The 26484-nt window shown below is 45.7% G+C and overlaps 4 protein-coding genes across 4 annotated transcripts; all 4 read left to right on the top strand.

Moving 5' to 3' along the window:
* The first annotated feature begins 80 nt into the window (after positions 1-80).
* Positions 81-12354, top strand: vps35 (VPS35 retromer complex component). Its single transcript, XM_054771627.1, has 17 exons — positions 81-189; positions 1737-1835; positions 1960-2056; positions 3392-3515; positions 3621-3803; positions 3890-4109; positions 6008-6091; positions 6160-6269; positions 6338-6434; positions 6500-6648; positions 6743-6950; positions 7028-7183; positions 7271-7393; positions 10951-11130; positions 11194-11433; positions 11509-11652; positions 11721-12354. The coding sequence occupies exons 1-17, from the start codon at positions 187-189 to the stop codon at positions 11898-11900; spliced, it is 2397 nt and encodes a 798-aa protein (XP_054627602.1). The 5' UTR covers positions 81-186; the 3' UTR covers positions 11901-12354.
* Positions 12355-12844: 490 nt separating this feature from the next.
* Positions 12845-14706, top strand: c3h16orf87 (chromosome 3 C16orf87 homolog). The gene is made up of 4 exons (XM_054770885.1): positions 12845-13104; positions 13659-13761; positions 13836-14015; positions 14081-14706. The coding sequence occupies exons 1-4, from the start codon at positions 13039-13041 to the stop codon at positions 14197-14199; spliced, it is 468 nt and encodes a 155-aa protein (XP_054626860.1). The 5' UTR covers positions 12845-13038; the 3' UTR covers positions 14200-14706.
* A 5215-nt stretch (positions 14707-19921) lies between these two features.
* Positions 19922-22947, top strand: si:cabz01068815.1 (solute carrier family 51 subunit beta). Its single transcript, XM_054771112.1, has 6 exons — positions 19922-19995; positions 21560-21601; positions 21673-22044; positions 22116-22232; positions 22319-22409; positions 22481-22947. Exons 2-6 carry the CDS (start codon positions 21562-21564, stop codon positions 22773-22775), a joined length of 915 nt encoding a protein of 304 aa, XP_054627087.1. The 5' UTR covers positions 19922-19995; positions 21560-21561; the 3' UTR covers positions 22776-22947.
* Positions 22948-23040: 93 nt separating this feature from the next.
* Positions 23041-26452, top strand: mtfmt (mitochondrial methionyl-tRNA formyltransferase). The gene is made up of 9 exons (XM_054771111.1): positions 23041-23365; positions 23499-23696; positions 23763-23885; positions 23952-24054; positions 24121-24196; positions 24258-24349; positions 24422-24500; positions 25727-25800; positions 25910-26452. The coding sequence occupies exons 1-9, from the start codon at positions 23163-23165 to the stop codon at positions 26120-26122; spliced, it is 1161 nt and encodes a 386-aa protein (XP_054627086.1). The 5' UTR covers positions 23041-23162; the 3' UTR covers positions 26123-26452.
* The last annotated feature ends 32 nt before the right edge of the window (positions 26453-26484 follow it).

Here is a 26484-nt window from a genome sequence, read left to right as displayed (position 1 = left end):
TCTAATCGGTATCGAACCTATACAAAAATTGGCAGTATCGCCTACCCCTGATGTTGGGGTCTCATCCGGCTCCGCCAGCTGCGTCCTCGTGACGTCACGACGGGACGGCTCAGAAAGGAGACCGTGAACGCATCTCGGAGTCACATGACAGGCACCGCTGTTGGACTGCTCTGACATCTCACAACCATGGTGAGTCTTCTCCGGCCGAGAAACGTCGTCCAAACACACGATGCGCGTCTTAAAGCCGTCAAGATGGCGACATGCTTGTGCCTCTCGGCGATCCCAAACCAGACGAACGTTGGAGCGCCAATGTGGCCTAACGCTTCCGTCATGCTGGCTAGCTAGGCTAACAGCTACCAACTGCAGGATCTTCGACTCAGATCTTTCATTTTGTTGGCTTTTTATGTAAGGATTCGTCCATACACCGGTGCAGTTTTATGCGCAGTGACAAACGAGCTAATGGTTTTATTCTTGGCGCTCAGATGTTTGATATTGTTAGCTTAGCTTCTCTGTCAGATGTTATCCTAGCAGTCAAGATGAGACGTAGCAACCGGTGACGCTTCAAACACGCGACCGTGCTGCTCCTAATGTCTTCAATGATAGTCATTAAAGCTCCTTTACCCCCTAAACATATATGTACATCTGTTTGCCCTCGCTCATAAACACATTATAATGGGACAGTGTTCCAACTCTGTACAGTAGATACCACCGTAACTCTGCAAGCACCTCTTAAGCTTCCTTGCATTCTAATGCATCTGTTCATTAATATAGTGACAAGTGCTATGGAATCTCAGGAGTGCCAAAATTAAAAGGGAATACGTGTGGAAATACAAAGAGAATCCATAATACAAAAATATACAAATGTGGAAATACAAAGAGAATCAATAATAAAAAAAAATGTAGTCATATTCTTTTACCATTTTGTCATTGTTTTTTCTGTTTTGTATTTGTCTTTTCCACTTGCGTTTTGTCATTGCATTTAGTAATAACAAAGACAATATCATGCAAATGTGAAAGTGGCTGTGGGCGGGTCCAAAGTAAACGGGAAATAAATAAGATCAAATAAGGCATTTACCTCCTCAAGGTTGCGCCACACAGCTTCATCCATATCTGCATTCATCAACGCAGATATAGCTTTTAAAGACTTTAAAAACTTTTTTATAAAAACTTTCCATGACATCTTCCACCAACCGAGCAATTGCTCATAATTCACGTTGAACACCTCTTCTCAATTCGACCACGTCCATCATATTTAAATTTCCCCCGTTTAGTTTTGATAAACGTGTATTTGCGTCTACTTTCTGTCCGTGACATTTTTTAGCCACATCAAAGAGGAATCGTGTAATCATGTATGGAATAGTCATCATCCTGGCAGAATGACCCGCCCACAGCCTTTGCTGATCTTTCTTTCGCATTTGCATGGTATTGTCTTTGTCATTACTAAATGCAATGACAAAATGCAAGTGGAAAAGACAAATACAAAACATGAAAAACAACGACAAATTGGAAAAAACAAAGACAATACAGAAAAAACAATGACAAAATGGTAAAAGAATATGACTACATTTGTATATTTTTGTATTATTGATTCTCGTTGTATTTCCACACGTATTCCCTTTTAATTTTGGCACTCCTGTGATTCCATAACATGCATCTACTGCTGCACCAAATGACAGCAATACTCGGAAGTCAGTAACGCCATGTTGTGTTTTTCACAATTGTTTGTTCTGCCGCAGCCGACCACGCAGCAGTCACCCCAGGATGAGCAGGAGAAGCTTCTGGATGAAGCCGTGCAGGCCGTCAAGGTCCAGTCCTTCCAGATGAAGCGATGCCTGGTAGGTCATATGAATGTTAGGCATCATGTGATGTATTGTGACACTTGGTCACGTGAGGCTGGGCTGTGTGTTGTTGTTGTTTGTTGTGTTGAGCTTCACTCAGTTGTGTGCGTGTGTCCACAAGGACAAGAACAAGCTGATGGACGCGCTGAAACACGCCTCCAACATGCTGGGGGAGCTGAGGACCTCCATGCTGTCTCCAAAGAGCTACTACGAGCTCTGTATCCTTCAAGTATTCAACCTGGGACACCATCGTGAGTCATATACTGTAATCCCGTTGAATTTCATGGCTTCCCTCTATCACGGTTTTTAAAAATGTATTCATTCATAAATAATGCTGTTTTTTGGTTGCGTATGGCCAGTTATTAGTCAAAAAATATGCCTATTTAAGCGCATTTCACGTATTTTTGTCTCAATTAAACATTTTCAAGCATAAAAATGGCTAAATGAAGCAAAATATATACGGCAATTAGAAGACGCATTTAAAGATGTTGTAGTATTGTGTGCTGGTCACTAGGTGTCTGTAATGTTACTGTAAGGTCCACTGTGACACACAAGCACCACGCTTGATTGTTAGAACAACAGGCACAATCATTCCTATAACAGGCTAACCTTGTGACCCTAAAACTCTGAACCCAGATGTCACTTCCTGACTGCCCTCTCCCACTCAGCTCCCCCAGCACCGGAACACATTTACAACAACAACACACATGAGTGCGAGTCTTATTTACGTCTTATTTTCTCTTATTACATCTACTATATCGGGTAATAGGAGTGTAAAGGTGACTATAGAGGTGTTATTCCGTGTCTAGAGGGCTCTAATCATGTTAAAAAGTGTATTTAGAAGGTGGTAAACAGGTGTCACTAACAATATTCTGTTCATAAATAAGGAATCCTACTTGGTGGAAATTGAATTACCACGGTGGGGTCTGGAACCAATGAACCGTCATAAATGACTGATGGCTGTATGTTGTTTCCCACAGGACTACAATCTATCAGTGGTTGGAGACGTTGTTGCCAAAGTTGCATAATTGGCCATGACGCACGTGCGTGTCATTTTTCTGGACGCAGTGGGAGACAAAAAGTGAGCATAAAAAACATGAAAAGCAAAAATAAGTATGTTGTCCCAAGCAAGACAGAGCTATCGGTGAGTACTTGTAGATGGGTGGGCGGCCACAGCAGAACCCGCAGCACGTTGAGAAGAATGTTGGTCTTCAACAGGGTTCCATAAGACCAGAAACAGTGGTGAGATTTGGCGCTAGTCGCCTTTTTGAAAAACAGCAGAGAGGGATGTGAATACTCGCTAAATATGGCGACCGAGTGGCTACGTCTTCTGCTACAGCAGACCATGTATGTGAAGCAACGATGCCGTCTACTGTACAACAAGCTACATTCACAGACAGTCCCATTGTAAATCAACAGGCCTATCTGTGGTGGTCCACATGTATTCTTGGCGGGCCGCCACAAATAAATGAATGCATAAATGCGAAGGGACATTGCAAAGGTGGATGCACACGACTGTGGTGATCAGATGCAGTCCCTAACAGCCTTCTCAGATATGGCCATCTCTGATGAACTCCACTACCTGGAGGTCTACCTCACAGACGAGTTTGCAAAAGGACGCAAGGTGGCAGATCTGTATGAGCTGGTCCAGTACGCAGGCAACATCATCCCCAGGCTGTGAGTATCTCCTGCATCTTCATCCATCATCTCTCTCGCTGTCTTATAAAAGAACATAACTCCAGCTTTTAGTCATTCATCCTGGTCTCCTCCTCCTGGCTTTAGGTATCTGCTCATCACAGTGGGAGTGGTGTACGTGCGTTCCTTCCCGCAGTCTCGTAAGGACATCCTGAAGGACCTGGTGGAGATGTGCCGTGGTGTCCAGCACCCGCTCAGGGGCCTCTTCCTGAGAAACTACCTGCTGCAGTGTACTCGCAACATCCTGCCGGATGACGGCGAGCAGTCCGAGTGAGCAAAGCCAGATTCTCTCCACGTGGCGTGTAAAGCCAAACCTCCTGAGGTGCTGGATTGCATCATCCTTTTTCTCCACACAGAGGTTTGGAGGAGATGACGGGCGACATCAACGACTCGGTGGACTTTGTCCTGCTCAACTTTGCAGAGATGAACAAGTTGTGGGTGCGGATGCAGCATCAGGGTCACAGCCGGGATCGGGAGAAGAGGGAAAAGGAGCGCCAGGAGCTGAGGATCCTGGTGGGCACCAACCTGGTCCGCCTGAGCCAGCTGGAGGGCGTCAACGTCGACAAGTACAAACAGGTGAGGGATGTTATCATGCTATTCTTTTTTTGCCATTGTGTATTTGATATCGATGTATCCTTATTATCCACCACTTGACTAGCCATGGTCATGAGGTCTGGGTTGGAATCTCCGTTAGGCATCTCTGTGTGGAGTTTGCATGTTCTCCCCGTGCGTGCGTTCGTGGGTTTTCTCCGGGTCCTCTGGTTTCCTCTAAAACTGGGGTGTCAAGCTCGTGCCATTGAGGGCCAAGACACTGCAGGTTCTCTTTCCAGCCGGTCACTAAAGCAGGTGATTTTAATGATCAACACCTTCAATGTGAGGGAAGGAGCTCGTCACTTAAATCGCCTGCTGTAGAAAGTGGTTGGAGAGAAAACCTGCAGCATCTCGGCCCTCCATGGCACAAGTTTGACACGGGTTCTAAAACATGCATTTTAGCTTCATTGGAGACTCTAAATCAGGGGTCACCAACGTGGTGCCCGCAGGCACCAGGTAGCCCCCACGACCACATGAGGTGCCAGCAAGCCTGTTTTTCATTCAGGTTTTCAGTTAATAATGAAAGAACAGTAGAAAGAAATGTATTCTGTAAAACAAGCATATTCGCTTTGTTTGGGTTTAAAATAAGCTCTGAAAATAAATGTTACAAAAATGAGTAGCTCGTGGCTATTTTCATTTTGTAAAAGTAGCTCTCACAATGAAAAACGTTGGTGACCCCTGCTCTAAATAGTCCATAGGTATGAATGTGAGTGTTTGTCTATATGTGCCCTGCCATTGGCTGGCCACCAGTCCAGGGTGTACCCCGCCTCAGCTGGGTTAGGCTCCAGCATACAAGCTACCATAGTGAGGATAAGCGGCATAGAAGATGGATGGATGATTAGCGATACCAATGTCAGGTCTGTTGCTGACTCATTGACAGTGCATCTTATTATTGAGTATGGCTGCTAAATAACACACGATGGGGCCAAAGAAAGTGGCAATTGGCAGTGTGGTAGAAGGTGAGAAACTCTGTAGAATTCATTCCTCATTTATAATTATTTCACATTGTTTTCTACATGTGAAACTAGCATCATTCTGTAGAAAATGTATTTTTTCTTTATATTTTTGGCTGTCAAGAACAGATTACAGTAATTCCACACTTCGAATTTTGCAGCTTTACTGGCACAGTTTTTCAAAAATATATGAATTAATAAATCATTGTTGGTTTGTGGTTGCATGTGGCCTATTATTAGTCAAATAATATCTATATTGAAGCAAATTCTATGTATTTTTATGCCTAAATGAAGCAATTGTAAGCAGAGAAACGGCTAAATGAAGTCAAATACACACATTCAAAGACATTGTGCTAATATGTAATATTCCACACTGGTCACTAGGTGCCAGTAATGTTACACTGATGAGACATTAGCCACTGCAGGAAGTACTGTACAAAAAAATGAACAACCCGAGTTGGTATTATGTTTTATTATGTCTACTATATTGGGTAATAGGAGTGTAAATGTGACTTTAGGGGTGTTATTTCACATCTAGAGGGCTCTAATAATGTTAGAAAGTGTATTTAGAAGTTGGTAAACAAGTTTTCTATGTCTTATTTTCTCTTATGTGTACTATATTGGGTAATAGAGGAGTGTAATGGTGACTATAGGGTGTTATTTCATGTCTAGAAGGCTCTAGTCATGTTAAAAAGCGTCTTTAGATGGTGCTAAACAGGTTGTCTGTGCTTTAACTATGGAAATATTCCATGTACTGTGGAAGTAAGGAATCCCTCATGCAGTAAATAGACTGCTGAAAGAACCGTCATAAATGAGGGATTCGTGGAATTGAATTTGCATGATTTCCTCCAAAAACTGACTGTAACCCTCCTGCTAGGTAGTACAATGTTGTGGGACCTTCCATCTGCAGGAAGTGTTGTCTTTCCACAGATTGTTCTTCCCGGCGTGCTGGAGCAGGTTGTGAACTGCAGAGACTCCCTGGCGCAGGAGTATCTGATGGAGTGCATCATCCAGGTAGATGCGGCACTCAGGGCGTCATGTGATCGTGGAGCTTTTAACGCTATCCTCCTGCGTGCTGCCAGGTGTTCCCAGACGAGTTCCACCTGCAGACCCTGAACCCCTTCCTGCGCTCCTGCGCTGAGCTTCATCAGCACGTCAACGTGAAGAACATCATCATCGCCCTCATTGACAGGTACGCTCGCAGGGTGGGATGGAGGCTGTGTTGATTGGCGGGTACTAATGTGGGGGGCTTCCTTCCAGACTGGCCCTCTTTGCCCATCGAGAAGATGGGCCCGGCATTCCAGCTGAGATCAAACTGTTTGACATCTTCTCCCAGCAAGTGGCCACAGTCATCCAGGTAGCTCACTTTTAGGAATCCATCCTTTCCTCTTCTTTGTTTTCATTTTCATTTCTTTTTTCCAGTCTCGCCAGGACATGCCGTCCGAGGACGTGGTGTCTCTGCAGGTGTCCCTCATCAATTTGGCCATGAAGTGTTACCCTGACCGTGTGGACTATGTGGATAAAGTGCTGGAGAGCACCGTGGAGATCTTCAACAAGCTCAACCTGGAGCAGTAAGTCTTTGAGTGGCCGCGTTGTATCGCAAGAGATAAGGCAGCAGGCCCGGGTTAGTCACGTGATCACAGCTGGCCTCCTTGCTCCACGTAGCATAGCGACCAGCAGTGCCGTGTCCAAGGAGCTGACCCGGCTGCTGAAGATCCCCGTCGACACGTACAACAACATCCTGACGGTGCTGCAGCTCAAACACTTCCCGCCTCTCTTTGAGTATTTCGACTACGAGTCGCGCAAGAGCATGAGCTGCTACGTGCTGAGCAACACGCTGGACGACAACACCACCATCGTGGCCCAGGAGCAGGTCAGCTCACGAAGGTACCAGTCCCTGGCCAACCGTTCCCTCTAACCCGACGCTTGCGCTCTTCTGCTTCTCGACAGGTGGACGCCATCTTGAACCTGGTGTCCACCCTCATTCAGGACCAGCCGGACCAACCGGCTGACGATCCCGACCCAGAGGACTTTGCGGAGGAGCAGAGCCTCGTGGGTCGTTTCATCCATCTGCTGCACTCTGATGATGCGGACCAGCAGTACCTTGTGAGTCCACGTTGACGGACCTTCCTTCCTTCCTTCCTCCCTCCTTCCCTCCTGATCATTGACATCCACTTTCTCACACGTATGCAGATCCTCAACACAGCCCGCAAACACTTTGGTGCTGGTGGGAACCAAAGGATTCGCTACACTCTCCCTCCTCTGGTGTTTGCTGCCTACCAGCTGGCCTTTAGATACAAGGAGAACTCCTCCCTGGTGAGCCCACATCCTCTTCTGCTTCATCCATCCTCACTCTGGTGTCTATCAAGTTCTTCATCCATCCTCACCTTGGTCTCTCTATCACGTTCTTCATCCATCCTCACTTTGGTGTCTATCATGTTCTTCATCCATCCTCACCCTGGTGTCTATCATGTTCTTCATCCATCCTCACCCTGGTGTCTATCATGTTCTTCATCCATCCTCACCTTGGTGTCTATCATGTTCTTCATCCATCCTCACCTTGGTCTCTCTATCACGTTCTTCATCCATCCTCACTTTGGTGTCTATCATGTTCTTCATCCATCCTCACCCTGGTGTCTATCATGTTCTTCATCCATCCTCACCCTGGTGTCTATCATGTTCTTCATCCATCCTCACCCTGGTGTCTATCATGTTCTTCATCCATCCTCACCTTGGTGTCTATCATGTTCTTCATCCATCCTCACCTTGGTCTCTCTATCACGTTCTTCATCCATCCTCACCTTGGTCTCTCTATCACGTTCTTCATCCATCCTCACCCTGGTGTCTATCACCTTCTTCATCCATCCTCACCCTGGTGTCTATCACCTTCTTCATCCATCCTCACCCTGGTGTCTATCACCTTCTTCATCCATCCTCACCCTGGTCTCTATCACGTTCTTCTTCATCCATCCTCACCCTGGTCTCTATCACGTTCTTCATCCATCCTCACCCTGGTCTCTATCACGTTCTTCATCCATCCTCACCTTGGTGTTTATCACGTTCTTCATCCATCCTCACCTTGGTGTCTATCACGTTCTTCATCCATCCTCACTTTAGTGTCTATCACGTTCTTCATCCATCCTCACCTTGGTCTCTATCACGTTCTTCATCCATCCTCACCTTGGTCTCTATCACGTTCTTCATCCATCCTCACCCTGGTGTCTATCACCTTCTTCATCCATCCTCACCCTGGTCTCTATCACGTTCGTCTTCATCCATCCTCACCCTGGTGTCTATCATGTTCTTCATCCATCCTCACCTTGGTGTCTATCATGTTCTTCATCCATCCTCACCTTGGTCTCTCTATCACGTTCTTCAGCCATCCTCACCCTGGTGTCTATCACGTTCTTCATCCATCCTCACCCTGGTCTCTATCATGTTCTTCATCCATCCTCACCTTGGTGTCTATCACCTTCTTCATCCATCCTCACCCTGGTCTCTATCACGTTCTTCTTCATCCATCCTCACCCTGGTCTCTATCACGTTCTTCTTCATCCATCCTCACCCTGGTCTCTATCACGTTCTTCATCCATCCTCACCTTGGTGTTTATCACGTTCTTCATCCATCCTCACCCTGGTGTCTATCATGTTCTTCATCCATCCTCACCCTGGTGTCTATCATGTTCTTCATCCATCCTCACCTTGGTGTCTATCACGTTCTTCATCCATCCTCACCCTGGTGTCTATCATGTTCTTCATCCATCCTCACCTTGGTGTCTATCACCTTCTTCATCCATCCTCACCCTGGTCTCTATCACGTTCTTCTTCATCCATCCTCACCCTGGTCTCTATCACGTTCTTCTTCATCCATCCTCACCCTGGTCTCTATCACGTTCTTCTTCATCCATCCTCACCCTGGTCTCTATCACGTTCTTCATCCATCCTCACCTTGGTGTTTATCACGTTCTTCATCCATCCTCACCCTGGTGTCTATCACGTTCTTCATCCATTCTCACTTTGGTGTCTATCCAATCCAATCCATTCCACTTTATTTATATAGCCCATTTTATAAACACTGTTTCCAAAGTGCTGCACAGACTAGCAAAACCATAAATAATAAGTAAATAAAGGAATGTAAATGTAAATAATAAGTAAAAATTACGACAATAAAAAGTAAAAGATCAAATAGAAACAAAGAAGCGTACTACAATAAAATATTTAAAACAAGAAATCGAAACAATAAAAGACAAAGGTCCAAGAAGTAGGTAAAAAAATAAATAAGTAAATTTAATTTAGAAAACTAAAATAAATAAAACCAATAAAAACTTAAAAAATAATAAAAGACACAGAAGACCACACGACTCACACAGAGTTAAAAGCCACAGAATAAAAGTGGGTTTTAAGACGAGACTTAAAGCTTTCAATTGTGGGGGCCGTTTTTACATGAGGGGGGAGAGTGTTCCACAGATTTGGGCCGACAACAGAAAAGGCCCGGTCTCCTCTGGTCTTAAGTCTGGTCTTAGGCACCACCAGTTGGAGCTGGCCTTCGGACCCCAAAGTGGCGCTGTAGTGTAGATTTGGATGAGGTCCGAGATGTACTGAGGGGCCAGCCCATTCAAGGCCTTAAAAACAAACAATAAAATCTTAAAATCAATTCTAAAACGCACAGGCAACCAGTGCAGGGAAGCTAAAATTGGGGTAATATGCTCCCTCTTTTTGGTTGCTGTTAAAAGCCGTGCTGCAGAGTTCTGGACTAACTGTAAGCGAGAGAGTCATTTATGGCTTATTCCAGAGTAAAGCGCATTACAGTAGTCCAGACGTGACGAGATAAAAGCGTGCATGGCTTGTTCGAAATGTTGCAATGATAAAAATGATTTGACTTTGGATAAAAGCCGAAGATGATAAAAACAAGATTTTACAACGGCATTGATTTGTTTATTAAGTTTAAAATCACTATCAATGATGACGCCAAGGCTGGTGGCTGTGGGACTGACATGGTTTTTCATGGGACCCAAGTCCAAGTGGGGGTCATTATTATTAAGGATGATAACTTCTGTCTTCCCCTCATTGAGCTTTAAAAAATGTTGAGCCAACCAGACCTTGACGTCACTAAAGCACTCAAGAAGGGGAGTCAGGGGGTCATGGTCATTTCTTGTAATTGGTAAATAGATCTGGCAGTCATCTGCATAAAAGTGATAGGAGATGCCATGCTTTCTAAAAATTGTGCTAAGTGGGATTACTGTAGGTACAGAACAAATAGGATGGGCCCCAGGGTTGATCCCTGGGGGACTCCACATTCAAGGGGGACAGTAGATGAGGTGGAGTCACCAAATCCCACAGTAAAGCATCTCCCTGACAAGTAAGACCTAAACCAATCAAGGGCAGTCCCCCTGACACCCACAGTTTTCCAAGCGAGATAAAAGAATAGTGTGGTCCACTGTGTCAAAGGCAGCAGTCAGGTCTAAAAGCACTAAAATGGCTGAACCACCAGTATCAGTCATTAAAAACAGGTCATTAAAAACTTTTAAAAGTGCAGACTCAGTGCTATGAAATGCCCTGTAACCTGACTGGAAGGTGTCTAAAATCCCATTTTCATCTAAAAAAGGCTGCATCTGTGCAAGAACACTTCTTTCTAAAATCTTTGAGATAAAAGGTTTTTGTAGTTTAAAAATGGGCCGATAATTTGATAAAATCGAAGGATCAAGACCTGAACGTCTATCACGTTCTTCATCCATCCTCACTTTGGTGTCTATCACGTTCTTCATCCATCCTCACCCTGGTGTCTATCACGTTCTTCATCCATCCTCACCTTGGTCTCTATCACGTTCTTCATCCATCCTCACCCTGGTGTCTGTATGTCCCCACCTCGTCAGGATGACAAGTGGGAGAAGAAGTGTCAGAAGATCTTTTCCTTCGCGCACCAGACCAACAGCGCGCTCCTCAAGGCCGAGCTGGCCGAGCTGCCGCTGCGACTCTTCCTGCAGGGGGCGCTGGCGGCAGGCGAGATCGGCTTTGAGAACCACGAGACCGTAGCATACGAGTTCATGTCTCAGGTAGGATTTTTACATTTCCATTTTCACTCTTCGAGTGTTTGATGTCTGATGATTTTTGTTCAGGCCTTCTCGCTGTACGAGGACGAGATCAGCGACTCCAAAGCACAGCTGGCGGCCATCACGCTCATCATCGGCACCTTTGAGAGGATGAAATGCTTCAGCGAAGAGAATCACGAGCCTCTGAGGACTCAGTGCGCGCTGGCGGCCTCCAAGCTGCTCAAGAAACCCGACCAGTGCCGCGCCGTCAGCATCTGCGCTCACCTCTTCTGGTCGGGACGCAGCACGGACAAGAACGGCGAGGAGGTGGGATGGCGATGATGAAAATGATGATGCCTGATGATGAATGTGCCACCGGTCTTATCGGTTAACTGCTGTTAGATCCGAGATGGGAAGCGGGTGATGGAGTGCCTAAAGAAGGCTCTGAAGATCGCCAACCAGTGCATGGACCCCTCGCTGCAGGTCCAACTCTTCATCGAGATCCTCAACAGATATGTGTGCTTCTACGAGCGGGAAAACGATGCTGTAAGTAAGACGCCACCGCCACCTAACTTCCTGTCTCGTGGGACCAACAGCCTGCATGGCGTGTCCAGGTGACTGTCCAGGTGCTGAACCAGCTCATCCAGAAGATCAGGGAGGATCTTCCCAACCTGGAGGCCAGCGAGGAGAGCGAGCAGATCAACAAACACTTCCACAACACACTGGAACATCTTCGTCTGCAGAGAGAATCCCCCGAGTCCGAGGGTCCGGTCTACGAGGGCCTGGTCCTCTGAAAAGGTCACGCCACAGAAGCTGTGAGCGCCGTCGTGGATGATGCACGTACGCGTCTGCTCGGCCGTCTCATCCCAGCCAGCCTTCCCCATCTTCTCCTCCTCGTTAGATGATGAATAGCGGTTGGAGATGAGCGACACTGCACTTAACCCCAACACTTCCTCTCTGTCTGTCTCTTAACACGCATCATGTTGCTAGATCGTCACACGATGGCATCGTGGCGCCACCGTTCTGATGATGTAATTATTTCCAGGTTTGTGTGTGAAGATTTGGAAAATTATTGGCCGCAGCCTCTCACTCGTCTGCTCATCTCTTTCGTATCGTTGGTCTTTCTTTTCGGAGGCGTCGTCGAGCAGTCGTTTTTTTTCTTTTGTTTGCAAGGCCACTTGTAAATCACGTCCAGGAAGTAAGATTTATCCTTGTCATTTACTGAAATAAAATCATTTCTTAACTATGTATGTTGCTCTTTTTTTTATTTTGTATTCACAAAGTATTATTAATATATTCACCCTCTCATGTTGTCTAGCTAGCTCACAAGCAGCCTACAGTGTCAATAAAATACGCAGAGACATATCAAGGAATAATATATTAATTGGAGGAAAACATGTATCCCTTGTCATTGTAGCCAACAAACGTGAAGAAGAAGCTTGTATAGAAAGTTAAACATGGGCCGCATCTTCTGTCAATGGTAGAAGAAAAGCAATTCACAATTACAGCTACCCTGTAACAAACTTTTTAGCTTTTGAAATATAAAAAAACTACCGTGCAGCAACAACATTGTGTTGGATAAATAATACTTGTTTGGGGAGGAAATAAAGGTGAAAATTTCCAACTTAAATGTCCCTCCCTCCCCCAATCCAAACTGACTTTTGCGTCTAAAAAATGCAAAGCGCTACAAAACCGTATTTTCCACATGGTCCGTGAATGCCACGCAGCGGCAGCGGGCCTACGTGCGCATGCGCGTAGCTGGAGTCCAGTTCTGTACTTTTTATTTTGAGCTGCCGTGTTGTCGTGTGCGTGTGATTAATTCACGTCTAATTCACCATTGCCTTCTTTTATTTGACATGTTTTTAATGTTTTCGTCCAAGTGAGCTGAGCGGCCGCGGTTGTTTTTTCGCCCTGCGCCGGAGGAGTCAGACTATGTCGACAAATAAAACAAAGAAAGTCAAAATGGCTACTAAATCGTGTCCAGAATGCGACCAACAGGTGAGGAAGATGTGTTTGATGTGAAAGTCTGCGTAGCTGGGAGTGCAGTTGCTATAAGGTGCTTTAAATGACAAGTGAGGCCAGTTGTTAGCTTGCTAGTTTGGCGGAAATCCGTCTCAGCCTCAGCACACGTCCCATTTGCCCTGCAGTCGTTCCACTTAAAAAAAAAAGAAGCCCTCAACACTTCAACTGCAAATTTGAGGACTAAATATTCCTGCTCGCTAAGTTAGATTTGGTGTTGATAAATCACACAATGAAGCCTCTTTTCGACATTTTTAAAGCTCTTGCTGCCAAACTGGAGGCTCATTATATTATTTGTTAATGTATTATGCAGATGTAAACAACAATAATATTCCAATTGAATCCACACTAACAAATGTGAAAGATAATGTATGAACTACATGGAGAGGCGGGCCTTACCTGCGTAGTGATTGGCAGCTCAGCGACATGCAGTTCCTTTTTTGTCCGCCTGCGTCGCTGTGGAATGAAAAGAGCTCAGCTAAAGACAGGAAGTGATGCATCATGATCACAGTCTCTCATCTTATCACGTGCAGATTCCCGTGGCCTGCAAGTCGTGCCCGTGCGGTTATGTGTTTATTAGCAGGAAGCTCCTCAACGCCAAGTCAAACGACTGCTCGTCACCAAACGCCGCAGAAGGTGTGCTACCAAAATAGTAAAGGTTTCAGCCCCGCCCCCCCCTTCACGCATGTTGTTTTTGTCGCCCGCGTCAGACAAGCTGGACTCCAAGCGGCGGAGGACAGAGCGCATCCGCAAGGATCGTACGGACTCTCCTTTGACCAACGACGCGGAGAACAGGAGGAGATCCCGAGCCAACAGTCAGTCGGACCCCATCAGGCGGGGGCGGGGCCGACCCAAGACTGTGGGCGTGAAGAAGCAGGAGGAGGACAAAGGTAGGCCGTTGTGGGACCGCAATGTTTCTGATGGAAGACCAACGCGTGTGTTCTGGTGCCGGCAGACAAACAAGAGAAGGAAGTGGACGTCTACGCGGGCCTCTCAGACGAGAAGGCCTTCGTCTTCTCCGTGGCCTTAGCCGAGATCAACCGCAAGATTCTTGGTCAGACACTCATCTTGTAGCGTCGCCGAGGAGCACCAAAGACAACCTTTGGAGGGACAAGGACCTTGAATTTAGGACAGGACGCATTGGTGTGCTTTTGAAATAAACTGGCAATGTTTCACCTTCACCTCAACGAGAAGACCACAGCTTCTCTTCTTTTCTTTCCACCAAACGTGGAACACAAGACGTGGAAGTATCACACCATACTCACGCTTGACGCGCTCACACTCAGCATTCACGCTACGTTACTGCAATTTCCCTGACTTTGTGGATGATTTCCAGTCTTATTTAGGCCTGATTGTTTCTGCTGTGAGTTAATTACTTGCTAAGAGGAGCAATTGCATCAATTAACCGACATGTCTTTATTACATACAAAAGTGTAGTTGTAGGTAAGCGAGAGTGCTGTGGGTTTGACTTTGGGGATTATTTGCAGTCTTATTGTGAGTCCTGATTGCTTCTTCTGTGCATTAATTACTTGCAAAGAGGAGAGATCACATGAATTAAAAGACACATCTGTGTCAATCACATTAATTAAACATGTCTTTATTACACACACAATGTAGTCATAGGTGAGCGAACGTACTGTGGATTTGGCTATGTAAATTACTTGCAGTCTTATTTCAAGACCAGATTTTTTTTCTACTGTGCATTAATTACTCAGAAAGAGGAGCGATTGCATGAATGAAATGACACATCTGTGTCATTAAGCACATAAAACATTGTTGCAGGTGAGTGAGTGTGCTATGGGTTTGACTTTGTAGATTATTTCCAGCCTCATTACAAGTCCTCATTATTTCTACTGTGCATTCATTACTCAAAGAGGAGCGATTGCATGAATGAAATGACATTATGCACACAAGTGTGGTCAAGGGTGAGCAAGCGTGCTGTCGGTTTGACTGTAGATTTTCTCCAGTCTTATTTCAAGTCCTGATTTCTGCTGTGCATTAATATCTTGCAAAGAGGAGCGATCGCATGAATTAAATGACACATCTTCACGTGGTTGTGGGCGATCAAGCATGCTGTGTGTTTAACTTTTGGATTATTTTCAGTCTTTGTATTAGCAGATTTCTTTTATGAATTGTCAGCTATCATTGAGAACCTGTGAGGAGCAATCGCGTTGATGTTATTTGTGCATGTAATCATGCCGTGCTCCAAAAGAAGGAAGTGTGCCGTGCATGACTGCAGATCTGCGCGTTTAAAGGAGCCAAACGTGGAACTTAAGGGGTGAAGTGGGCCCAGGTGCTCTATCTTGGGTGGAGTGAAAGCATGCCCCGGGCACAGTCTGCACGGTGCTATTTAAGCTATATCTGATCCCGAGTCAATGGAGATAGGATGCTAACGAGTGTGATTGTTGACAGAATAGGAGCACATTCAAACTGCACCTACAGTAGTAAGGCTCCAAGCTAGCTAGCGAGCTACACATTAGCATGGCTAGCATCACAATTTAGCAGACTTCAATAATAATGTGGACTGTACTTGAATGAGTGTACTGTACGGATGTGCCTCGGGCTACAGCATTCCCACAGAGTCGTCATTAGGAAGTACTCTGTTCACCTTAACAACAAGCTGGACTGGTCCGTCAACACCCACGCCCTCTACAAGAAGGGCCAGAGTCGCCTTCACCTGCTGAGGAGACTGAGGTCCTTTGGTGTGTGCAGGACTCTTTTACGGACCTTTTATGACTCTGTGGTGGCCTCAGCCATCTTCTATGCTGTGGGCTGCTGGAGAGGGGGCAGCACGGACAGGGACAGGAGCAGGCTAAATAGACTGATCAGGCGAGCTAGCTCTGTCCTGGACGGTCCTCTGGACTCCGTGGAGGAAGTGGGGGAGAGAAGGATGTTGGCTAAGCTGACGTCCATCATGGACAACACCTCTCACCCCCTACATGACACTGTGGGTTCCCTTAGCAGCTCCTTCAGCAGCAGACTGTTACACCCACGGTGTAAGAAGGAGAGGTTCCGCAGGTCCTTCATACCGACCGCTGTCAGGCTCTACAACACCTGCACCACCTGAACCATGTTGTAGACACTATGCTTTCTTTACACTGTTCTCTTTACTTGTCTTGCTGCTGTAACAAGTAAATTTCCCCGCTGTGGGATAAATAAAGTACATACATACATACATACATACATACATACTCATCATCCTACGGCCAAACAAAGCATGCACGTGTCTCTGTGAAGAATGGATACTGGTTCTTTTACAAATGGGACACTAGACAGATTCCAACCATGGAATCCTTTAATTCTCTTCATTATGTGTGTGTGTTTGTGTATGTGTGGTTTATAGAACACACACACAACCATTTATGTCCCCTTTCTTCCCCATAAAGCACGTGTGCACGCTGTGCTGATGAGGCGTTCAAGCACACTGCGTATTTCTGTAAAGTTGGACCTTTTTGAACGGATGAATAAAACCCAGGGGTCCACTGTAGTCACAAACACAACCAAATGTGATTTTATTGGGAAGATTGTACAGTCGTCCCTCGTTGATAGAAATTAATTGGTTCCAGACCCGACCACAATAAATTAATTTCCACAATACAGGATTCAATGTTTATCAATGGAATATTTTGGTAGAGCATAGAAAATCTGTTTACCACCTTTTAAATACACGTTTGTCAACATTGTTCGAGCCCTCGACATGAAATAACAGCCCTATTGTCACCTTTACACTCCTGTTACCCAATATAGTAGAAATAAGACAAAATAAGACATAGTCCATCTTCTATGCCGCTTATCCTCACTCGGGTCGCAGGCATGCTGGAGCCTATCCCAGCTTACTTTTGGGCGAGAGAGGGGGTACATGCTGGACCAGTGGACTCCTATTATTCTTTGTTTACATCACATTGCAATTCTTATGCTCCAGGAACTCGAAGGCAGCTAGCTAGCGACCTAACTAGTTGGCCTGGAATTTATTTCTTCTAAACTTAAGATGACAAAAAAACTACCACTTCCACAAGAGATGGGAGGAGAGCTTTTTTCCAGTCTATGATGTGGGACATGTCATGTAAGCTTATGTCTCATCAGTGTTTTGTGTCATTACTGCCCCCTGGTGACCACAACACTACATATCACTTGTGTTTGACTAATAAGAGACCACCAAACAGCCATCATTTATTCCTTCATTCCTTCATTTCTAAAAACTATGATATAGTGAGGGAGCCATACAGTAATGGTGCGACTGTGACTGCCCATTTGTGCAAACGTTCAAATAGTCACACGTGCTCGGCTACTAAGATAAAATGATCTTTCTAGTCCACTGGTGTTTTCTGCTAATGACATCTTCATGCCAGGTTATGGAATATGGCTGTCTGTGTGTGTGTGTGTGCTGGACGCTGGCCAACCAGGAAGCTAAACGGCGCCCTAAACCCACAATCATCTTTCCAGCGCCTGCCCAGGCGAGGCTAGACTTTTCCCCTCAGCAATCCCCCAGACACCGTGCACGTACACGCTCCAGCTGGATCTTCTGGCGTGTGCTGTAATTCATCTCACAAACATAAGGGGGAGACACCATCAGCATCATTGGCACACGTGCAGGCTCGTGAAAGTCCCTGTGATGTGGTCAACTTCCTGTTTCCAGGTCAGATGCACAGCTGGAGGTCCACGGAGGCCGTCAGAGAACGTACCGGACAATAACCGTTCAATGTTTGGACTTTCATTACCAAAACTAATCATCTGCCAGATGTAGGCTCCGCCCCTCCATCATTACTTTACTGCCAATCACACCACCACATGAATGCTCCTCACAACTGTACCAGGACAGCGTGCACACCCACATCACTTCCACTCCTTCAAGGACGTTCTAAGGGAGGTGGACCTCATCTTCTTCCAAACCACCTCCAAAGGCTACACAGGATCTCTTCCAGCTCCAAAAACTTACAAGAACCTTCTAAAGCAGGGCTGTCCTAACTTTTTCCTCTAGTGAGGGCCACATGAAACATGAAAGGATGCAACTTTTGTAAAGCAACACATGTAGATATGCTAACAGCATCTATATAGTTCATGTTTACTGCCTTCCTGATTTCTTTTTTTTTTTTTTTGCATGTTTGTCACACTTAAATGTTTCAAACCATCAAACTAAAGCAAATATTAGTCAATGACAACACAACTCAACACTTTATGCACTTTTTAAATGAAACTTTTAATTATTAAGAGAGAAAAAAATCCAAAGCTCCATGGCCCTGTGTGGAAAAGTGAAACATAACTTAACTGAGATGATTTGAGATCTATCAGTGTGGAAAAGGTTATAAAGCCATTTCTAAGGCTTTGGGACTCCAGCAAGCCACAGTGAGAGCCATTATCCACAAATGGCCAAAACATGGAACAGTGGTGAACCTTCCCAGGAGGGGCAGGCCAACCAAAATGACCCCAAGAGCGCAGAGACGAATCTTCCGAGAGGTCACAAAAGACCCCACAACGACATCCAAAGAACTGCTGGCCTCACTTGCCTCAGTTAAGGTCAGTGTTCATGACTCCACCATAAGAAAGACACTGGGCAAAAATGGCCTGCATGGCAGAGTTCCAAGACCAAAACCACTGCTGAACAAAAACAACATTAAGGCTCAAAAACATCTTGTTGATCCCCAAGACCTTTGGGAAAATACTCAAAAGTTGAACTTTTTGGAAGGTGTGTGTCCCAATACATCTGGTGTAATAGAATATCATAGCAACAGTAAAATCTGGTGGTGGTAGTGTGATGGTCTTCAGGACCTGGAAGACTTGTTGTGGTAAATGGAATCAGGAGAATGTCCTGCCATCTGTTGCTGAAAGCAACTTGGGTTGTGCAACAGGACAATGATCCAAAACACACCAGCAAGTCCACCTCTGATTGGCTGAAGACTTTGTAGTGGCCTAGTCCAAGTCCTGACCTGAATCCTATTGAGATGCTGTGGCATGACCTTAAAAAGGAAAAGCCTCATATGTGGCTGAATGACAACAATTCTGCTAAATTTCTCCACAGCGCTGGAAGAGACTCATTGCAAGTTGTTGCTGCTAAGGGGGGGGCAACCAGTTATTAGCTTTAGGGGACAATCACTTTGTCACACAGGGCCATGTAGCTTTGGATGTTTTTTCTCCCTTAATAATAAGTTTAATTTAAAAAGTGCATCGAGTGTTGAGTTGTGTTGTCAGGAAATCAGGAAGGAGGCAAACACTTTTTCACACCAGTGTATGTGCCAAAGCTGAGATGAAATATAGTATCGAAGTTGTTAGCATATCTACATGTGTTGCATCCTGTCATGTCTTTTGGGGTTAAAGGTTGCAGTAAATCTTGTATACTATGTACACTATGGAGTGCACGTACAGCACAAGTCCCTGACGTTTCACCAGTTCAAACGCAATATTACCACGTGTAGAGGAACCAGCATCGTCTCACGGTCATCCAGAGGGGTTGTTGACCTGGGCTGTAAAAATTAAAGCGGGAAGGAGCAAAAGGCATTTGACCGATGAGTCACACCGTGTCCCAAAGTTCCCACCCGTCTGTCTAAACAGTAACCACAACATCCAATGAACTTTGTCACTGCGTGACAACATGTGACCATCAATCGGGACATCTTAAAACATTAAGTCTCCTAATGGACCCACGTCCTGTGGTGGCATGCACGTTTCTAATTTGATGAACAAATAAACATTGCCGTGAACTACGACCTCCTCGCATGCATGCAATAGATGTTCATGACTTGCGTGCACGGGTACCTAATGAGGTGGCCATGGGGGATGACGTCATCTGCAGGCTCCGCCCCCTGACCTTTGGAAAGTGTGCAGACTAGAACGAGCGCACTCACCTTTGCCTCCAACCAGCGACGCCACAACACAGTGAGTCTACTACTATTCTTACTCTGTATTATGAAACATTATTATCATGCATATGGACTACAGCAGAAAAAGAAGAAATACCACTTTTATTCCTATTTTTCTTTTGAAAGGATGATAAAAAAAAAAGTGCTCCTAATTGGGAAACACTAAAGTGGTTGCATGAGTATACATGGTGGCAACAGTTCCAAGTTAAAGTGAGTACAGTAGATCCACGTTTCTCACGGGGGTTACGTCCCCAGGCCGCCAGTAAATGGCAAAATTCCACAAGTAATTTATGCGCCCATTAAAATGTCTATTTTTAAACACACATCTCACTCCTCCCCCTCTAAACCCTCCTTCCACCTTGACCTCCTCCTCTGATTTCAGATCAACATTTGCAATAAAAGTGACTTCTGTAATTACTAGATTAGATGAAATATGCCTCACACACTTATTAAACACATTTAAAGTATAAAATGATCATGTCAGATGCAGAAGTTTCACGTGTCTTACACAATCTATGATGCGTTCAAGGACCCAGGAAAAAACATCACCAGTGAAGCGTAAAGACATGAACATGCAAAAATTCTGAGGTTTTAGCCGTTTGAATGAAATGTGTGGGGAAAAAAAATGCTATTTATGGAGGAAATTGGGGGGCCGAATGCTGAATGGCCAATGTGCAGAGATCCACCGTAATGAAAATACATCATATTGTAAAATACATACTGGATGTTCCAACAGGTCAGAAAAAAGGCTATACAGGGAAAAAAAAAAATTCCCACAGGAAATATTGTAAATCTAAATCATCCATTCCACATACCCAAAAATATCTGAACAATACATTTGATAAAGAATAATTATACATTTCCATGCAGAAAAACATAATATGCAGTGGTCCACTGGAAGGAAAATACACAAAATCTCCATCCAAGAAAAAAAACAGCCGGGGTATCCAAAGTGCGGTCCAGGGGCCATTTGTGGCCTGCGGCTGTTTTCTTGTTGGCCTGGGACACATTTAAAAAATATAATTTAACAAGAACATTTGGAAAAAAAACAAAAACAGCAAAAATGGAGACATTTGCAGTCATTTATAGAGTCCAAATATTCTGAGAGAAAAGACGTAATTTTACGAGAATAACATTGTAATGTCTTTTTAGTAGCATAAAGTTCAAATATTAGGAAAAAAAACAAAAAGATTTTTCCCATAGGAAATCATTTCAATCTAATGAATCTGTTCCAAACACCTAAAAGTATTAACAAAAAAACATTTTATAGACGATAATTACAATTTTACATGCAGAAATGAATGCAAAAATAATTCTAAAAGAGGACTGAAATGGATAAATGAACATTTAACATGATTTTACTTGTATTGAAGATTCTTGTTGGTGAAAGCGGTGAGGAGCAGAGAGGAAGAAGGGCAGGGGATGCCATCTCCGTACTCTGGCACGAGTTTTTTTGTGAATTCAATCGTGTTTCTTACCTTCTTCAGGATAAACGGACTAGTTTGTTACGTAGAATAGCAAATGACACTCAAACTGGGGCATTCAGAAACCGAGGTTTGACTGTATTTGGTGCCTTGCAGACATGACTGGTGCCACCGGGGTGTTCTTCCTGCTCCTCACAGGTGAAATTAACACCAGATTCCACATTCAACGTGTGTGTCATCTTACCTGTCCTCCTTGATGATGTCATCAGGAGCCGGTGCGTTCATGGTCCACAACACCCACAGCAGCTTGTGTCTGGAGGACTCCTGGCCGGCGGGCGGCGCTGTGCTGAGGAGGTGTCACCTGGACTCAGAGGCCCAGCGGTGGCTGTGGAAGCATCCGGGCCTGCTGAAATGCGTCGCCACATCCAGATGTTTGTCGTCGCAGCAGCCGGGCCTCACCCGGCCGTGTCCCGTCTTGGAGGACGAGGAACTGGTGTGGGATTGTGACAGGGACACGCTGATCAGCCGCGCCACGTCAATGCTGCTTTCTGTAGACAGGGGGCGCCTCATCCTCAGCCCAGGAGACAAACACTCCAAGTGGAGGTCACTGGATGCAGGAGACATCTGCCAGGAAAGACTCAGTCAGTCCCAGCAGGTCTCACTAAGAAATAAATGCTAGCCGATGCATGAATGCAATTATTAAACATTTCAGGGTCTAGGAGGTCATCACATGACCCAGTTGAGCTCACAGAGGAAGGAAAGGACAAGCATGTGACCTTGACAGAGGAACAAAGAGAATATCTTCGCTGGTTCTATCGCACAGAAGACCGTAAGAACTCATGGACATCTGCTGCTGATGGAAACAGTGTCACACCTGTTCGAAACCACTTTCAAACGGTGTTCTTGATGTTTCAGCCACGGTGTGGACGTTTGTGCTGCTGGGTTTGGCCTTCGTGTGCCTCCTCGTGGGCTTCCTCCTGTTGGGGATGGGCACCATGGCGAGCAGGTATCTAGCAATGATGCCACATAATGAAGACATGAATGAAACAGAAGCCACTCACGCCACTGTTGTTGCAGGAACAGGAGGAAGATCGCCAAGTACAAGGCCGCCGTCGCTCTGGCCCACAAGAGCGAAGAGATGTGGGCCGTCACCGACATCACCGGCACGCCATCGCCACAGAGGTCGCACGCCGCGCCGTGCAACGGAGATGCCAGCGAGCTCAAAGCCGGAAACATCGTGGTCACATGGAAAGACGGGAACACTTCCTGTTTGTACGCCGACGCTTCAGTGGAAGATGCGCTGCCGGAACCAGAGGAGGAGGCAGCTGAGGAGGCGGCCCTGGAAATGAAGGAAACCAATGAAGAAAACTAGCCTGACATATTGAGCAACAACATCTGCTCCTTACATTTACCTGACATGACGATGATAGAGATAGATAATAGACAGTAGATACGTTTGTTTGTTGTGTGTGCAGATGTTTGTATGAAATGTACAGTACGTTTCTGAGTGAAAATAAAAGATTATTCAAAGTGATTAATGACGTTCATGATATTCACTAGGGATGTAGTACCTGACCACAGCCAGAGGGGGCAGTAATGCCGAATGATCCAAGCTGCTCATAAACAGGAGAAAAAAGCCGGAAGTGGTTTTGTAAACATGGCGGTGTCCATGTCACCCTCACACCGTCTATCGTAACTTTGTTGTTTTTTTTAACGAAGGAAGTCGGGTGCGAGGCGGCGAATTGTCCGCCTTGTGAGGATGAGGATGAGGACGGGCGGCGGAGCGGTGGGAGCAGCGCTGCCTGTCCTCCGCCTCCTCCGGCGCTGCGGTGTCCAGGCGGCAGCAGAGTGGACACCGTGGTCTTGTAGGCACCTCTCCTCGTCCAGACCCCCATGGAGGCTCCTGTTCTTCGGCTCAGATCAGTTCGCCGTGGAGTCCCTCAAAGTCCTCGCAGCTGACAGGTGCCTTATTTCATGGGATCACGTGACGTTCATAGTTTAATAGTTAGATTAGCATCGCACCTTGTAGTGTTGTGTTGGAAGTTAAGAACCATTTCTTTCAAAGTGTGGCGGCTATGTTTGTTGCTGCTCGTAGGAGCTCCGGCGGGGGCGTGGTGGCGTCCCTGGAGGTGGTCACGTTGAGCGAGGACGTTCCTGTGTGGAGGTTTGCCCAGCTGAAGGACCTTCCGGTCCACAGATGGCCGCCGGGCGACGTGGCCGGACGCTTTGACGTAGGCGTGGTGGTATCGTTTGGCTGTTTGCTCCAGGAGAGACTCATCACGGCGTTCCCGCAGTGAGTCTTGTTAGCCGGCGGCTTTCCAAACTGCATGGTCACGCTAACGTTGACTTTTTGTGGCAGTGGGATTTTAAATGTCCATCCCAGCCTACTGCCGAGGTGGCGCGGGCCGGCACCGGTCTTCCACACCATCTTGCACGGAGACGCCGTGACGGGTGTCACCATCATGCAGATCCGCCCACACAGGTAAACAGGAAGTAGTCCTGCTGCTATGGCGCCTGCAAACATGGTCACATTAAACGTTTGGCTCAGGTTTGACGTGGGTCCGATCCTGAAGCAGCAATTCTATCAGGTCCCGGAGAAGTGCACGGCCGAAGAGCTGGGAGACGTCCTTGCCATCAAAGGAGCTCGGCTGGTGAGAGGCGGCCTTCATAGTTTCTTCTCGCCAAAACCTCCACTGACAGTTTTGTTTTTAACCAAGCTCATGGACACGCTGCGGACGCTCCCGCAGACGATGGCCAACAAGCAAGAACAGAGCCAGACGGGTGCCACCTTCGGTACGTAGAACTGAGCTACTTCCTGTTTCCAGCCTACTGACACCTCCTTGTCCTCCGACAGCCCCAAAAATCAGCTCATCTATGAGCTGGGTGGTGTGGGAGGAGCAGACGTGCGAGCAAATCAACCGCTTGTATCGAGCCATCGGATACAAGGTAACGAGCACCACCAGCGGTCATGTGATCTCGGGGACGTTGCCATAACACGGCTTCTTTCTCTGCCTCCAGATTCCTCTGAGGACCACTTGGATGGGACGCACCGTCAAGCTGCTGGACTTTGTGGGAAAGTGTCACATCTCCTTAGCAGGCGAGTCTCCTTCCCGTCACTCAGGGTGCTTCATACTTGTAGTCCCGTACCATCCATCCATATTCTATACTGCTTATCCTCACTAGGGTTGCGGGGGTATGCTGGAGCCTATCCCAGCTGACTTCGGGCGAGAGGCGGGGTACACCCTGGACTGGTCTAGTCTGGTACCAAACCATTAAAAATACATACTTTAGTCGGCTAGCGAGAAGTGTGTTTTTTAAAATGTTGGGTAGCCGAGTAAAAACGTGTGTTTAAAAAAAAAAAAAAAAAAACATGTAGTCTGCTACCCAACATTTAAAAAAACATACGTGTAGTCTGCTACCCAACATTTAAAAAAACATACGTGTAGTCTGCTACCCAACGTTTAAAAAAACATACGTGTAGTCTGCTACCCAACATTTAAAAAAACATACGTGTAGTCTGCTACCCAACGTTTAAAAAAAACATACGTGTAGTCTGCTACCCAACATTTAAAAAAACATACGTGTAGTCTGCTACCCAACGTTTAAAAAAAACATACGTGTAGTCTGCTACCCAACATTTAAAAAAAAAAACTTTATTACAAAAAGAGATTACATTTTTCTTTAATATTTGATCTCAATGCAACAAAAATTTGTTTCCTCATAATATTGTGACTTTATTTTTGTAAAATTATATCTGCTTTTGCCAATTTTTCCACCCCCCTCAACTATTTCAACTTTCTTCTCAGTTTTATTTTGGCAATATGACTTTGTTCTCGTAACATTATAACTTTTTTCCACAACCTGATTTCCCAAAAATGACAACTTTATTCATTGTTTTGTTTGTTTCTCGTCATATTACGACTTTTAAAAAAATAATGTCTTTTTATGTTAATATTTCAACATTATACTCCTAAAATGACATTATTTTTCTTCATATTATGACGTTATTCTCGTAAAATTACGACTTTTTCTTGTAAGGGGGGGGGTCGTTTGCTAACCAATGCATGGTTTTGCTGGCATTTGCTTTGGTGTGGAACAGGACCAGAGTCCACTCGCAGGCGGAATGAGACCCTTCTCTCTAGTGGTCTCAGCCCCCCTGTTGGTCCTGGACTGCTTTCACACCTGACAAAACAAACTGTACTAGCTGAGCAAACTGACCCAAAATGAAAAAAAGTGTGAACGCGCCGTAGGAAAAGACCTGAGTCCACTTCTGTCCACTGAGTCCACTTCTCAGTCCACATGAGTAACAGCTAATGTTTGTAGATCCCAGCAGGAGGTCCATGCCTGGTTCAGTGAGCTTCCAAAGAGAGTCCAATATCCTTGCTGTTTGCTGCAAGGTTAGATTTGTTTTACACACACTCGGACTGCTAACGTCTCATTCCCATTATTTCCTGTGTGTGTATGCGTGCGCTACCTTTGTCCAACATGTGTGTGCGTGTGTTCCAGGATGGCTGGGTGGGCTTCAAGGCGGTGCTCCTGAAGAAGCGGCTGACGGCGGCTGACTTCTACAACGGCTACCTGCACCAGACGCTGCTGCAGCACAATAAGACTCCGCCCCACCCGGCAGCCAGGGGCGTGTTCCTCAGCAGGAGGGGAGGGGCCGAGACGCCTCACCAGGACGCCACGCTGCCGAAAGACAAAACAAACTGTGTTTCCTGACGAGGAATGGGCATGGCATCGGGGAACGTAACATCGTTGACTTTATTCAAGAGTCATAATAAATTCATGTTCTCACCCATCACATGAACACAAAACAATCATGGAAACTTTTTTTCATATTAAGGGACATTTCAAGACTGTCTAGTGGTCGTCCTGACAACAGGTCAACTGCAACATTTTTAATGATTAGCTTGTATGGTCTGTTATTTTCTGCCAGCAGGGGGAGCCAGGTCATTTTGTACCGGAGGCTGAAAAAAAACTATTGAATGACGTCGCATGTCCAGATGTTGGCAAGTCGTAAGAACATAAAAATCACCTGTTTGTGAAGCATCCATCTTCTTCTCATTAACAAGACTTGTTTA

Source organism: Dunckerocampus dactyliophorus, chromosome 3, assembly GCF_027744805.1.
Source record: "Dunckerocampus dactyliophorus isolate RoL2022-P2 chromosome 3, RoL_Ddac_1.1, whole genome shotgun sequence".
Classification (NCBI taxonomy): domain Eukaryota; kingdom Metazoa; phylum Chordata; class Actinopteri; order Syngnathiformes; family Syngnathidae; genus Dunckerocampus; species Dunckerocampus dactyliophorus.
Note: the sequence above shows the minus strand (reverse complement) of the source record. Positions and strands in the feature narration are given on the sequence as shown.

Excerpts from the sequence above, each read along its gene's own strand:
- c3h16orf87 (XM_054770885.1), top strand. The coding sequence starts at position 13,039 with ATGTCGACAAATAAAACAAAGAAAGTCAAAATGGCTACTAAATCGTGT. Across the intron at positions 13,762-13,835 it reads GTCACCAAACGCCGCAGAAG|ACAAGCTGGACTCCAAGCGG; the intron begins GTGTGCTACCAA and ends CGCCCGCGTCAG. Across the intron at positions 14,016-14,080 it reads GAAGCAGGAGGAGGACAAAG|ACAAACAAGAGAAGGAAGTG; the intron begins GTAGGCCGTTGT and ends TGGTGCCGGCAG.
- mtfmt (XM_054771111.1), top strand. The coding sequence starts at position 23,163 with ATGAGGATGAGGACGGGCGGCGGAGCGGTGGGAGCAGCGCTGCCTGTC. Across the intron at positions 23,697-23,762 it reads CTCATCACGGCGTTCCCGCA|TGGGATTTTAAATGTCCATC; the intron begins GTGAGTCTTGTT and ends TTTTTGTGGCAG. Across the intron at positions 24,055-24,120 it reads CCATCAAAGGAGCTCGGCTG|CTCATGGACACGCTGCGGAC; the intron begins GTGAGAGGCGGC and ends TTTTTAACCAAG.
- si:cabz01068815.1 (XM_054771112.1), top strand. The coding sequence starts at position 21,562 with ATGACTGGTGCCACCGGGGTGTTCTTCCTGCTCCTCACAG. Across the intron at positions 22,045-22,115 it reads CATCTGCCAGGAAAGACTCA|GGTCTAGGAGGTCATCACAT; the intron begins GTCAGTCCCAGC and ends TAAACATTTCAG. Across the intron at positions 22,233-22,318 it reads GTTCTATCGCACAGAAGACC|CCACGGTGTGGACGTTTGTG; the intron begins GTAAGAACTCAT and ends TTGATGTTTCAG.
- vps35 (XM_054771627.1), top strand. Across the intron at positions 6,092-6,159 it reads TGATGGAGTGCATCATCCAG|GTGTTCCCAGACGAGTTCCA; the intron begins GTAGATGCGGCA and ends GCGTGCTGCCAG. Across the intron at positions 11,434-11,508 it reads CGGACAAGAACGGCGAGGAG|ATCCGAGATGGGAAGCGGGT; the intron begins GTGGGATGGCGA and ends AACTGCTGTTAG.